The 15558-nt window shown below is 46.0% G+C and overlaps 1 protein-coding gene across 1 annotated transcript in view; it reads right to left on the reverse strand.

Annotated features, from left to right (window-relative positions):
* SYNE2 (spectrin repeat containing nuclear envelope protein 2) overlaps nucleotides 1-15558 on the reverse strand; it is a 1750628-nt gene that overhangs the window by 920559 nt on the left and 814511 nt on the right. Inside the window, exon 81 of the mRNA XM_086937933.1 lies at nucleotides 13944-14086. Coding sequence (XP_086794059.1) covers nucleotides 13944-14086 — 143 coding nt within the window. The remainder of the gene's footprint in view (nucleotides 1-13943; nucleotides 14087-15558) is intronic.

Below are 15558 nucleotides of genomic sequence, written 5' to 3' on the forward strand. Positions count from 1 at the left end.
GTTGTCAATTTACTTATGTAATATTGCACGACCTCCTCTGATGTGTCTGTAAAATATACTTTTTGTCCCGAATTTTTGTCCTGAATTCTGGCCTTCTGTCCTGAATGTTTGTCCCGAATTTTTACCCCTTGCCCTGAATTTTTACACTCACTGTCCTGAATTTGCACCCATGCCAGTTGGTCACCCTACCCTCATCCTTATTCAACATATGCCTGATAGGATTATTACATCCTTTTCTTGCAACATTGACATTTTATTTTATCACAACATGGAGTCCGTTAATTAAAGTTGGTTCAGCTGGTTCTCATAGTTAGTTTTAGCTCATATTATCACTGCAATCTACTTACCCTTGTATACACCACACATACCACACACACCCTCTTCATCATTAGCCAAGATCACAGGTAAAAGATCTCTGGCAAAGAGCCCCCTCGCGGGCCCGCTGGGCATTGCAGCGCTGGCCCAACAAGGAGCTGCCCAATGGTGAAGCATGACATCCTTCGTGTGTGTGAGGGCTCTTGCTCCTATAAGGAACACTCCCCACATGTGCCCCTTTGGTTAGGACCTCCCCTCCCTTCCCAGTACATGAACACAATATCTCCTGTTTTCACTGTGGCACTCCATTATACACCTACGGGGAAGACTGCCTTATAGTGCAGCTTTGCTTCCCTTTGGCCTACAGAGACCAGTGGCATATCCAACTGGGGTGGAATCTGAATGCCAGCCCCCAATATGAGAGTTCCAAGAATATATCTGTGCAGCTTCTGGATCATCCAGGATTGTCATATTTTATTCTAGATCAGTTCAGAAATGGAGCCTGGGCCTTTTGTCACCCTGACGTGCCAATTTAATTACATTTCTCTCAACAGCAGGAACAAAGGCCTCCCCACAATTACATTTCTCTCAAAAGCAGGAACAAAGGCCTACCCACACAAAGGGAGGAATTAACAGTGCTTTACTCAGCTCCTGAGTAGGAAAGGGGTGGGGTTGTAGCCTCTGCATCAGTCAGCTGTCACACTGTACCATGGATGGGCTAGCCCAAGCCTACCGAACAAAGGAGGGAGCCCAGACCTCTGGAGCCAACACAGGAGGGGACCCTTTTGAAGATTTGGTGCGAAAGACCCTGACAGTGAGGGGAGATGCTGAGGCCCCCAGAGAAGATGTGACTAGTGACTCCTGGGTGATGCCCTTTTGAAATGTCCCAGCAGGCTGTGCAGGAGGGCTGGGGCTTGGGCGGCGAGGTGATGTGGCACCTCAGGATAGGCCATAGGTGTCTCGCTTCTGGAACCTTCTGCCTCCACTTAAAAGGGCTTGCGCAATGGGGAGAGAGAACTCTCTCATGGTTGCAATTTTCTGCTGGACACTGGGACTGGAGGCGGCAGCTATGGACAACTGGAAGGAGGAACCCCCTGATATCCATCTAGACAAAATCCTCTGACTACAGTTGCCCCCGGGACCAGTGGGGCTTTTCCCAGGATCAGGGAAGCTGGTCTCCTTACTTCCCCTGAGGACTAGCTGGGGGAAAGACTAGATTTTGAGCCAAGGAGGAGTGAGGCTTCAGAGGAGGAAAAGGAGAAAGAATGCAGGGAGCCAGTGGAACCATCTCTCTACAACGTGTGCCATTTTAGTGGCCAGGAAGCCTAAGGAAAGCATTCCAGATGGCAACGGCTTGCAACCAGGAGCAAAAGGAGCACCTGAACATGTAAAATATCCCCAACAGGGCCTGCGATATCTGCAGGAGAATGATTTGACCTTCGACCCCTCCCCTAACAAAGTCAGAGCGCATGGAGCTCTACTGCCCGAGTGATTCATGCCCCTGGGGTGGGCCTAGGCCCGGGGTATGGAAAGGAGTACGTTTAATTTTCAAGGCCTGGGAGGGGGCGTGCATGGCTCTCCCTCCCCAGAACTCTAAAGGCCCGGGGATCCCATCCCCAGGCCAGAATTTCATTATCGGGGCCAAGGATCCCCAGCTTTTGGCTCAGCATGCAGAACTTCATGGGGGAGTGCTGTTGTGTTACCCCGAAAGAAGAAGGAGGGGCCCTGGATCCCCAACGCTAGGCCTGGCCATGAAGAAAAGGACATGGGTGCCGCCACACTTCCCCATCTGTGGTGGTCCATCCCGCTCCCTGTGCCCGTGTCTGAGGGAATGGGCGGCCAGCATGTCATCCAGCCCCTGCCCACAAGAGCAGGCAGGATGTGAGAAGTGCTGATGGCTTCCACAGGCAGCAAAGGAAATTCTGCTCATGCATGGAGCAAACGGGGCAGCCAGAGGATGGGCATCATGGGCTGTCCACCATTGTTGAAAGCATTCAGGGTTCCCACGTGGGATCGGGCACCCCTGACTAAAAAAGGTAAATAAATCAAAAAGGACACGTTGTGTGGTGAGTGGATTAGCAGCGCAACAGTAACAAGCGGCTGGAGCTGCTCATCAAAAATTCAACAGCTCTGCAAAGGAGCGTGGCATAATACCCTGTGGGGCTGTCTTTACACAATAAAAGCAGAATGTAGTGGCACCAGGATGGTAGGGGAACCACCAAAAATGAACAAAGAGTGAGGGGGAGCTGCAGGAGCAGTGCAGCCTACCCCAAAGAATTTAAAGAAAGTGCTGATCCTACGTTTACAGGGTCCCAAAAAGAAGGAGCAACCCAGATCTTCTTCAAGTTTCCAAGCACTCCCGAGGCTGGAACATGTGTTCTACAACTGGGAGTGCAGTGCCCTCTGGGTATAAGGTTATAGCAGCAGTTATTGTGACCTGAAGGCGTTTAAAAGATAGTACAGTGCCCTCTAGGGCCTAAACCTATAATTTCATACTGTGTGATCAAAACGTGAAGCTCTCAAGGGTGCTGTTTTTTAAATTTTATTTAATTGTATCACACAGACAGATGTGAAATTCCTTTGTAAATATGAATTGCCATAATAATGTTGACAGTGAATACTGATCAAAGTGAATATACTTTATTGACATTCATAAGTGAATTCACATATGGTTATTAAAGATTATTGCGCATGCTCCTAAAATTATGGTTTTTGATATTTGGTTTGTTGTTGTTGATCCCTTTAAGGGGTCAGAGGTGATTACACAATGTCTACAGCCTTATGTATATTGGTGAATTACTGCATAGTATTGAGTAATGTGTGTGTAATAAATGCCCTTTTTTCCTTTTTCAAACGAAAAAGCACAGACTGGACAGTTATTTGTTGAGTGCTATTACTGTGTGCCAGTGAATGGCGATTTCTAGCCGCACCACCTCCCTTGAGTCGGTCTTGGATTGCTTTGCTCTGCTACCCTGAGAGAGTCAAACACTACAATGGGGTTTTGTTTCCCAATAGAGGGCAAATGTGAACCCGTTGTCTGTGCAGGCCACACAACTAATGGCCTGTTTCCTTACAGTAACAAAATGCTTTAAGATGACAGTTAAAAAAGATGCAATATCTGAGATTCCAAGGATGACAAAACTACAGAACTGCAATTACCAGAATGCAATGTAGAATCTATGTTAACATGTTAGCAGTGTGCTCACTCTCCACACCACACTAGTTAACCCCTCGCCGACGGCGCAAATTCCGCCGCGGTGCTGGGGAACTAATGAGTGGGCGGGGTTCACCGCACACGCCCACCGTGATGTGTGACCGCTCCTGGCCGTCACGCGCACGCAAGGGGTTAAAGCTCCTCCATAAGTGAGTGATCTAGCTGATGAACAATGGGACACCTGCACGCTTTGGGGTGCTACTACACCAGATGAAATACTAGCAGGCTTTAAACGCAGACTTCGGAAACACATGTCCAGGAGAGAGCACAGAAATACCCTCACTGGCTGTACAAACTAATGATGAACACTTCTTTATTTTCAAGATACTAAAAAATAAGAAACTGCAATTCCAAAGGTCGCAGGTACAGCAACTATGAGATTTGAGAAGCACCTTCACTTCCTTGGCTAGCTCTCCGGGACAAGACCTTCCTCATACTTTTTAGAGCAGTGCCTGAGCTATGATGTACCATCACCGATGTTTCCCTACTCCTGTTGACCATATACATGTATATGTGCAAGCACATTTATCAAGAGGCTCGGCATGCATGCAAGAAATGCACTGGAATCCCCCTTTAGCCCAAGTTCACACAAACATTTGACAGAAGGGGCTTACACCCCATTATAATAAACAGCCAGGGTCGATCTGACCTATCGGGGAATCAGGCATTGCCCAATGGGCTAGTCTGACAGGTCAAAGTTTGGCCGTTTCTTTTTTGGCTGTTTTTTGGGTCTGTTTTATGGTCTTCTGGGCCGTTTCTTTATGTTGATTTCCCCCATTCTAAAACAAGCATTTCCTGAAACAAGCTCAAATCCATGCAGTCTTCCATACCTTGCAAAACTCTTAAACAGCGTGCCATGATTTGCAAGCTTGGACCATTTTTTTAGCTATCTGATTCACTTACGGGAACCACTTTTATTTAGTGCACGGCCCCATTGTTGCCCCAGTCCGAGCCTTACAGCAATGGTTAGAAGCAGAGATAGCAGTGTACGCTTTCCTCTCAAGATGCCTGCCTTGCAGCAAGTCAAACGAGTTTAGGGAAAGTAAGACGTCCTCATTTTATTTTCATCGAGCTGTTTCCCCCCTCCTTTTGCACTGATTCCACTGCAACTGTCTTGCTGCCATCTGGTGGCTTTAACAGTGTATGTTCTGATTAAACATTGGTTTTGATCAAATGTTTACTATCGTTTAAATAGTATATTATTTACAAACTATACAGAAGTGAATCAAAGCGTCCAATAAATCAAATAAAACATTGAATTAAAAAATTCAACTCCAGCGCCAGGCTAGACAGCTGAAATAAACTGATTTTTAAAGAGCGGTTACAGCCTATGCAATGCTTCTAAGATAACAGTGAAAGTTTTCTGCCCAGATTTGTATCAAAAGCTAGTAAGTGTAAATCCCTGTTAGCAAGCATTGGAATACAACTGTTCAACCAGAAATACTTTACACCTTGCTTCGTGACGCCATTTCTCTAACTTCTCACAATATTGCCTCTTTTACTGTTATTCATAAAATGTGGATGTAATTGTAAACATGATTCCTAGCACATATTACCTTACACTAATAATGAAACAGTTTACCTGTCTGCATATATCTACAATATGACCACGTATACATGATACCTTAACTACCTGATTATGCATCCTCTAGTCTGTACCCTACCGCTCCCTACACACAGCTTTAGATCAAAGTAAACTGTCTTGGGAAGCCCACATATTAAAATCATTTTGTTCAAATTAAACCAAATAATGCACAGCAAACATTATTTTAGATTTTATTGAACATCAACATTGCTAAACTGCAGCCGACACAGGTTTAGCAATGAGCCTTTTTGTTCAAGACCATTTGCCTTGTAAATTTCAACATGTTTTCCTGAACAAATTGAGCTTACTAGATAGAGGGAGGAATCCTGAGGCTTCTTCCAACTGGGAGCCTTAGTTGGAGCAGCCATCCTAACTGAAATTACGGGGCAGATTTATGTTAACTGGCGCATCCCCAGGGATGCGCCAGTTAACGTGCGCCACAGTGCGCCACAGCTCCGCCACCCATGGTGCGCCGCATTTATAATGCGGCGCACCATGGTGCAAAAACGGCACAGATGCGTGACGCATCTGTGCCGGAAATGTGGTGCATTGCTGGAGTTGCGTCGCAAGCGCGACGCAGCTCCAGCAAGGCTCGGGGGTACACCATCTGCACAATGCTGCGTCAAGACCTACGCCTGCTTCAAGCAGGTGCAGGGTTTTGATGCAGCATTGCCCTGAAAGTGACTGAGTGAAATCTTATAGATTTCACTCAGCCACTTTCAGGAGGCGTTCCTGCGCAGGAACGCCCCCCCCCTGCGCAGGAACGCCTCCTTATGGCGCAGTGCTTTACAACGTGACGCATCTCCTAGATGCGTCACGTTGTAAATAGGGCGCATTGTTTGCACCCCAGTTGTGTGAAATAAAGTGACGCAATTGCGGCGTAAAGAGGCGCAACGGCCTCATAAATCTGCCCCTACGTATCTCCGACCACACAAACTGATAATGAACCCAACAATAATGAACTTTCCTCAGGAGAACGTTTACTTTTAGCAACTACTATACGAATGGGACTGGCGGTGTACCTGTATTAGTTCAGTGGCATAAACGTTCTCCATCATAACCCCAGAACTGTCAGTTTTAGATCACTTAATATTGCAATTTATGTATGCACGTCAAAGCATCTTTATAGCAATCTTTCCTAGTCTGAAACATTATAAATGAAACAAACTGAGAGTATTACACATTGGCATGAGCTTCGACTTAATCCCCCTAAAAATGTCTACAGCTTCTGCAGTATATGTGTCTTCACCAACTCAAGGGGCTTGTTGGCAGCTGGCTGGTCTATGCAGATCCTGACGCTGAATACTTAAGAAATAGGATTCCTGGTGCGACACAGATATATATGCCTACTTTCACTTCATCTCACTAATACTCAAGATGAGCTACACCCAAAGGTGTTTGGGTTCAGAGGTAAAGCAATGATCTTGAAAGGAAAAACGGTACCCAAAAAAGAGATGTTACACTTATTTATATTATAAAGTTGGCTAGAGGAGGTTTAGAGACCTACAATGGTTGGCTCCACTACTTAATATATCAAACACATAAAAGAACTCTTCGATCTATGTGCCGTATTAGCCTGGCTAGAAACGAAACCACCAAGGAGTGTTTTTTATAGGACAGTTTCCCTCACCCACCGCAGGTGGAATGCTTCATCATTGGGGAACCTCCCCGTATCATGATGCCTAGTCATAATACGGGCTACAGTCCACCCAGTGAGAGAGGAGCTCAGGGATGTTTTTGTGCTAAGAGAGGTGTATACTAAATACCCAATTCTGGAACTAGGGGTGGTGAGGGCAGCAGAGCAAAGGAAGAATGTGATTAAAACTAACGACAGGGTTCGCAAAAAAACTTTATTAGGGCGACCCTGGGCTAGGGTTAAAAACAGAATGGCGCTGCCATGATTGAACCCAAAGTGGGTTCAATCATTCAATCATTACCGCAGTGCCACAATGTTTTTAATCCTAGCCCTAGGTCTGTAATACGGGGATCTATGGAGTAGGATGAAAGGTAAGAAAATTCAGGATTGATAGGAGCCAGTCTGTAAGGTTTGGCTACCTGACTTTTAACAGGTGGGTAGGAAAAGTGCTTCACCCAATTGACAATCAAGGTATCAGTGAGGGTCTCATTAAAATGGGGGAAAGGGCTCCTAAGAAGCTCTCCTAGGGTGTAAAATCTATGTCAGGACATTTGAAATGGCCTTGAATGAAGGTAGCTGAAAATATAGTTCCTTGGTGCACTCTGGACCTCCACTGCAAATAAGGTACTTTCTTCCAATGTTGGCCCAAGTCAGAAGTTAAGCACTGACTCAGGACACATATCATACAAACTGTCATCTTTCAATTCCATGTAGAATGCATCATCTATGCAGTGAGTGGGGAGAAAGCCATCCCGTTCACCACTATCATCGTCCAAAACCTGGGGTCTTCTTTATCTAGCATAATGGACCATCTGCTGGTGTGTACGACGGGGCAGAGGCACAGGATCACAATCAGGATGCATGATGATTGGTTGCGTTTGTGTGATTTTATAGTGTGACGTTAGTGGACATTGAGCTTAAGTCGAATCAGGGTCCAACATTAATATCAGTGCCAAATCCCCTTCCTGTGCTAGTGGTGTCGTTATCGGCATCAATGTGAAAGGGATGGGAATGGGAATTGGAGCTGGAGTGGAACTCTGTAAAGGGATTGGTATGGGACCTATAACATGTTCCAAGGGGTTCAGACGGCACTTTGGATGGATCTCCTGTGTTAACCTAATTGGAGGCCTCTGCAGTTCATTGGGGCCTAAAGCTGCACCAGAGGGAACCAGAAGTGGAGCAAAGAATTTGCAGCATGGCATCCTCGAGGCCTTCAATCTGCTACGGTGTCATTGACAACTTGGAAAACACCGGCAAATTGGTATCCGTTGAGGAATCTGTTTTGCAACCAGAGACCTCAAAGTAATATGACTAACGTTGTAACTCTCTTGCACCTCCTCCTTAGGTTCAGAGTGGTGAAATGGGGTAGTCTCCCCGCTTTGCTTTTTTATGTTTGCACTTGGAGTTCAATTTCGACTTGCTTGAGGATTTCGAGCATGAAGTTGACCTCTTGCAGGAATGGCCTCGGACAGTACTGAGTCCTCACTTGGACCATATGCGCCACCCAAAACTACTTGTTTTTGCAGATGTTTTATCTGGCTTTGAAGGCCACCCTGCAATACATCAAGGAGAGGCTGTACAGGTACTCTTTGACAACATTGCCATATGGTATTACAAAATGTATTGCGGACTGGTGCTCAGCGTCCTGTGCCATGACTCTTTGAGACTCAGGGGTTGGATGGAGCACCAGGAAATGTCCTTGATTGCACAGCACCTGGAAGGGGCACTGAACAAAAAGAGCAGATGAGCTCAGCAGGCGGCGTCTGGCAGATTACAAGTGGCACCTATATCCCCAGGTGGTGTAGGGTATCTTCCAAATATCAGGAGTACCCTAGATTCTAGATCTTTGTGACACCATTGGGAATGTGCAGTGTTGAAAGTTTTGCACATTAGATTTTCAGCAAGAACATCCGGTAGAAAACATTCCAGCTGGGCACACAGCTTTGACTCCCCATTCATGACCCCTCTGCAGATGCATGTGGAAAAGTTTTTTCACAATCATAGCGCAAGCCCAGGAAGCACAAACACACCCCGTACATGTTAGTGACTGACATCTGCTTTCTGCACCCGCAGCATGGTTTGCAACTGATCTTTTTGGGTGGGACATCATTACATAGCACACCTGAAATCTATTTAGAAGTCAATGGAAAATCACAAGATTGGGAGCAGGGCTCTGGATCTGTGCTGGAAGGAGTGGAAAGAAAATAACTGATGTCAGAGCGCAGGGGTGGCATTCCACTCTGTCACGTTGTATGGAGCCAAGGTCTCAAGGCTTCCTACTTAACCCTCCCACGGCGCGGGAGCGCCAGCGGCGCGCCGAAGGCGCGCCAAAGACAAGCCCATCTGCACCCGTCCACGCCTGGACGCCGCCAGACGCCAGACACGCTGGTGGTTCCCAGCCAGGGGCGCTGAGTTACACCAGGGAACAATTGGGGGCATATTTACAATAACTGGAGCATCCCTGCAAATCAGCAGGGATGCGCCAGTTATTGTGCGCCACAACTCCGCCATCATGGATGCTCCACATTTACAATGCGGCGCACCATGGTGCAAAAACGGCACAGATACGTGACGCATCTGTGCCGTAAAAGTGACGTCTTGCTGGAGTTGCGTCGCAAGTGCGACGCAGCTCCAGCAATGCTCTGGGGGCCCTATCTAGTTAATGCTGCGTCAATCCTTACGCCTGCATCAGGCAGGCGCAGGGTTTTGATGCAGCATGGGCCTAAAAGTGACTGAGTGAAATCTTCTAGATTTCACTCAGCCACTTTTAGGAGGCATTCCTGTCTGTAACGCCCCCCCCCCCCATGCACAGGAACGCCTACATGTGGCGCAGGGCATTACAACGTGACGCATCTCCCAGATGCGTCACGTTGTAAGTACCCCGCACCATGGAGCAGGATTTGCGCAGCGTCACTTTTGTGACGCAACGGCGGCGCAAATGAGGCGCAAGGGGCTTGTAAATCTGCCCCTTGATGTCCATCGGTCTGCGCTGCGGATCCTGTGGTTTGCATCAAGGGGCTGTAGAGGTAGGCCCTTTTTGCTGTCCTACATGCGGCTATAGGGTTCGCTCTCCAGGGTCCACCACCCCTCCTAGACCTACAGTGAAAATTTTACTTCTGAATGTTCGCTCATTGGTAAAACACCATATGGAGGTCTACGACCTCATTGAGGATGAGTCGCCTGATGTGCTTTTTATCACCGAAACTTGGCTGACAAGATGCCTCATTGGCTGAACCTGGTCTCGCCCTTCCCCTGGGGTTTAGTATCCTAACCCTTAATAGGGAGTCCAGAGGCGGGGGTATAGCAGTGATTTTTAAAACTTGCTATAGCTGTACTTTCGTTAAGGAGGAGGTGGCTGGGTGCGAATGCGCCCGCTTTGCCATCTCCTTTAATGCTCACTCATCCATCTCTGGCCTACTAGTGTATCGCCCCCCTGGGGCCTTCGATGACTTCAAGGCAGCCAATATCGATGCCGCAGGCTGACTGGGCTAAAGGTGTCGAACTTCTGCCTGATTGGGGACCTTAATCTGCATTTTGATCACCCCAATGACCCCGAAATCAGCAGCTTGCTCGCTGATTTCGCCGCTTGCCAATTAAAACAGTCAGAAGTGGGTCCCACCCACTCAGCCGGGCATTTACTTGATCCGGTGTTCTCCAACATCCCTTCTCTTATGGTCGGGACACCTAGCCTGATGTGTTGGACTGATCATATTTTAGTCACATTCTTTGTCCCCCTCTCCATGGTCATACCTAGAGTTAATCTCAAGGCCACTCCTAGACGTTGCTGGCATAAATTTAACATAAAAGATCTGTGTTCCACTCTGACATCCTCCCGACCTGTTTTAGACACTGACCCGAGCAAGCTAACAACACAGTTTGTGACTGGATACTCCAGGCTCTAGACTCCCTGATTCCAGCCAAATGGTCGAAGGGCCGTTGTTCGAAGTCTAATCCCTGGTTTGATGACTCCTTGGCTGCTTTATGCAGCTTCTGTTAAAAGCTAGAACGCGCTTGGAGAAAGGCCTACGACCCTGGGGCAAAAAAGCTTTATCAGGAAGCGATTAAACGCTATCACAAGGCTATACATCAGGCCCGCTCGGCCTTTCTCACTAATTAGATCAAGGCCAGCAATAACCCTGTCAAAAGCATTTTTAAAATACTCCATGATTTTAAAACCAGGAAAGATCCTGCTACAGCATGTATCACGTCTGAACAGCAATGCGAGGATCTAGCCACTTTCTTTGTTCAAAAGGTTGAAACTATCTATAAATCCTTTGCCACTGTCCCTACGGACCTTGCTCTCACTGCTATTTTTAGGCCCACTACTATCCTAGCTGCTATCCCTCCTATGTCCCACAACGAATTCCTTACGTTAAGTAAGAGGGTCAAATCTGGCTCCCCTATCGATCCTATGAAATCTGTTCAATACAGAGATGCTCTACCTGTGCTATTGTCACCTATATGCCAGATCATAAACTCTTCTTTTACCACAGCAGTAGTGCCCATGCCTTGGAAAACTGCGAGGGTGGTCCGCTTGCTGAAAAAACCTACTCTGGACCCTGCTAAGCCAGAAAACTTTCGCCCCATATCCCTGCTAGGCGCCTTAGATCGCTCCCAGAATGGGTTCCGCCCGGGCCATAGCACTGAGACCGCACTTGTAGCAGTGTATGAACATCTACGTACCATCCTGGATGAGGGACAGACTGCGGCTCTCATCCTGCTCGACCTCAGCGCAGCGTTCGACACGGTCTCCCATAAGATCCTTATGTGTCGCTTGGAGGAGGTGGGGGTGGTAGGTCCGGCCCTGGAGTGGTTCCGTTCTTTTCTATCTAACAGATCATTTTAGGTCGTGCCCCCCACCCCCTCCCCCCTTCCTCTCCCATGCTTATGCCATCAAGCAGGGGGTTCCTCAGGGCTTGGCTTTAAGCCCGGTCCTGTTTAACCTCTATGTGCAACCTCTGACGGCGGTAGCAAGAGACCATGGTCTGACCATAATTTCGTATGCTGATGATACACAGCTGGTGGTGGCCCTCTCTGAAGACCACACTGGCCTTGCAGCGGTCGCGCAGTGGATGACCACTAACTGCTTGCAAATCAATGCTAACAAATCAGAGGTGCTTTTGGTGGGGAAAGACAAGGGACTCTGGAGCAAACATTGGTGGCCGGATTCCATGGGTAGTGCCCCCACCCCTAAGTCGGCTGTGAAAAACTTAGGGGTCTGGTTCAACACCAAGCTGGATTTCCAAGAGCATACCAAGAAGATCGCTGGCTCCTGCTTCGGTCTTCTCCGAGGTCTACGACCTATGCTTGGTTTCTTTGACCCTCCCACCCGCCAGCTGATAGTCCAAGTAACTATTTTGTCCAGGCTGGACTACACTAATTCACTTTTATTGGGAGCCAATAAGGCGGAAGTAACGCACCTTTTAAGGGTCCAGAATGCAGCTGCTCGAGTCCTTTTGCGGCTGCCTAGAACGTGCTCTGCGACGGGCCCTCTGCGGCGCCTGCACTGGCTGCCTGTGCCTCGTAGGATTCATTCTAAGGCACTTTGTCTAACCTTTAACATTCTAAAAAGGTCCTCTCCTGAGATTCTATCCCCTATGTACCTACACGCCAGCTGCGCTCGGCTGAGCATTTTCTTACCACAGTTCCTCAGGTGAAGCAGCTTAGAGCAAGGGGTCGGTCCTTTCGGTACCTTGCTGCTAAACTATGGAATTCCCTTCCTGTGCAGATCCGCCGTCTAGAATGCCTTCTGTCCTTCCATAAAGCTATTAAAACTTTCTTATTTTCCAGGGCCTAGCTTCCACTCCTAGGGCCTAGCTTCTGCACTCTGTTGGCATGACTACAAGCGCCGGGACGCCTCTTCGCTGAAGCATCTGTCGCGCTATATAAAATTTCCAAATAAAATAAATAAATGTGGAGCAGCACAGTGACACCTAGCAGTATGCGGGAACACTGCTCAAGAAACGTTTTTTTAAGGTAAAGAATCTGTAGTTAGAATTATCCATCAGAAAAGAACAAAAACTAGATATGAACCATTGACGCTTAGACAGAGGTAAAAGGGATTTATAGCGAAAATGGTTTAAGACACACTCACTCCAACTGATTGTCACACTCACAGATGCCAGGAACAACTGAAAGTCCAGGTCTTCTAGAGGGGTGCACAACAACATGCTACTGAAGCACAGACATGAACGCCGCTGTCTCATGGAATACGTCCAGACTCTGCACTCGGAGGACAAGAGTATACTGGTTATTTTCTCAGCAGACTTACTTGGACACGATTTTCCAATAATAAGGACTCACGCTTTTTGGATTGAAATACCGATATATATGGATCACTTTAAATGAACTCGAACTGATGCGGAATACATATAAGGGATTTGCTCTTCATTTTTCCACGCATACCTCCTTAGATATATATGCCCTGACGAAGTCTTTGGTTTCTAAGACCGAGACGAAACACGTGTTGGCAGAGGTTGCATTCCTATCTGTTGATGAAGATTGTCAATAAATGAAGAATAATGAGAACATTTGAAATCTGGAACTCAACATTTGTCCTTTCTTTTGGATATTGATGAACATTCTTAGCTCAGGATTTTCTGCCTATGTTTATAACTTTACAATTGTGTCTTTTTCTAAGTCACATTGTTTGATTCTGGTTGGGTGACCGGAGTCTAATCCTTGGAGCTTATCAGATATTGTATTGACTACTGTTTTTTCTCTCAGCGCAAACTACCCTCACTCACCTGTTCTCTCTGTTTCACAGACATACAATCTTAGCACAAATACTACTGTGTAAATAGTACATTATGAAAACAGTGTAACAATATAATAGGCTGGTGGTGGCACCACCACTGGGAACAATGCCTTGTCTCGCTCCAATAACAGGGATCGGAAGTGCCTGTAGGTCAAATTGGACTTCTGTTGAATGCTGATGGATGTACCATTACCATTCTCTCCTGGATCAGGAAGTTAGTGACTAAGATTAAATAGAACTACATTGACTCATCAGTGCTTAGAACATGGCGTACAATTATTTCAAGGCATGCTGAATCTATCTTTAAGGACATATTTCCCTCACATTTCATTTGTTTTCTCCACTGCAAAATACCATTTATACATTTCTTTGCCCCCCATTACTAAATTGCTTTCAAGAAAAATACTGACTTATTGATGCTGAAACCTCCACTTACCTCTTGTATGAATCACAATCTGTAAGTAGCTTCAGCAATTGTTGCCTGGCCTCATCCAGCTCTCTTTCTCCTTCTTCAGTCTTAGTTCGTCTGTCAAACGCATCCAGTTTCTTTTCACTCTCCAGGATATCAGAATGCAAAACCTGGAGGAATACCACAATAAATGTTCTTAATGTAATGGCAAACACCACAATGCTATGTTTTTTAAATATAGAAAAGATTTTTTGATGCCGTTATTATCATTACTCATATATTTAATTTCTGCAATGTTGGAAAATGGGACTCTTTTCTCCTTTTTTTCTTTGTTGCTGCATTTTGCCAATTTAATTGCCCAGTACCAGCCTTAGAACCCATCATTGCACAGCTTGATCAAGTTCTCTAAATGAGATCCCTTCGACAAAAGTTTGTTCTGGAAAGCACAAAAAATCTATTTATTGCTTACTCTACCACCTTTGCCGATTCAACAGTCCAATGCGTCCATTGTGAGGCAATTTTGTTTTTGTTTGCCTTCCTCATTTTGAATTGACGAATATATTCCTGAACATAATCATACCATCACTAAGTGTATAGGACAAGATATTGGGAGAGGTGTGCAAAAATCGGGTTGAAAAATATTATTAACAAACTAAGAGAGTATTTTTCAACCAGCAAAGATTTCTAACAACCAACCTATGTACTAATAGGGAAGCTCTTAAAAGTCCTAATCCTAGTGAGTCACAATCTTACCTACCTCATGAATGTTAATGAGCTAGGCTACAAATTGAGACTCTCTATGATTGGGGGCCATCACAGGGATGGTGGCTTTCTGGAGCCAGCAGACCACCATGTCTGTGATTGCTTTTCAATAAATCAAACGTTTTCTTAACCTTTTCGATGCTGATGACGGAACCGCTCCGTCATCAGCCGCGGTAGCGCTGTGCTGATGACGGAGCGGTTCCGTCAAGGCCCGCTCGCCGACGCCTGCGCAGCGCGGATTCCGCGCCTGCGCTGGGCGTTCCATTGAGCGGGCGGGGCCATGACAGAACCAAAGGATGTCTGTCAAATATCAATGTTTGTGGTCAGATTTCAGTCACAAACATTGATACATTAGAAGGGATGGCTATTGATACAGTATTTAGAAGGGATGATGACAGAACAGTTTAAATATTGATAACGTGTGCTATTGGGAAAATCAGTTGTCTGAAAAAAGTGGTATCCTTCACCAAACAAATTAATAACATTTTACATTAACATAATTAAATCTGAGATTGTAGTTGATAAAGCTGTTGTTATGATTTTACTGGTTCTTAGAGGGAATCCCTTCTGCAAATGGTAAATATTATTTGAGATTTCCACCCAGTTCTATGATCAGTTGATCTGTTATTTGTATACGACTAGAAATAGAATTGGAAAGCTGCTTATCAAAAGTTATATAACACAAGTGCTCTTCTAAAGAAAAGAATTATATACACAAACAATCCAAGATTCTGCAGTCTTTAGCAGAAACCCTTTTCGAAGGAAAATACCTTTTTTTGGTAAAGAATGATGTAATTTATGCAGCATTATTTTAGCACTTTAAGTTACCCAAACTCTACAAATTCACACAGAGGGAACCAATGTGGCACCATTTCATGTG

The sequence above is a fragment of the Lissotriton vulgaris genome, chromosome 9 (assembly GCF_964263255.1).
Source record: "Lissotriton vulgaris chromosome 9, aLisVul1.2, whole genome shotgun sequence".
In the NCBI taxonomy this organism is placed as follows: domain Eukaryota; kingdom Metazoa; phylum Chordata; class Amphibia; order Caudata; family Salamandridae; genus Lissotriton; species Lissotriton vulgaris.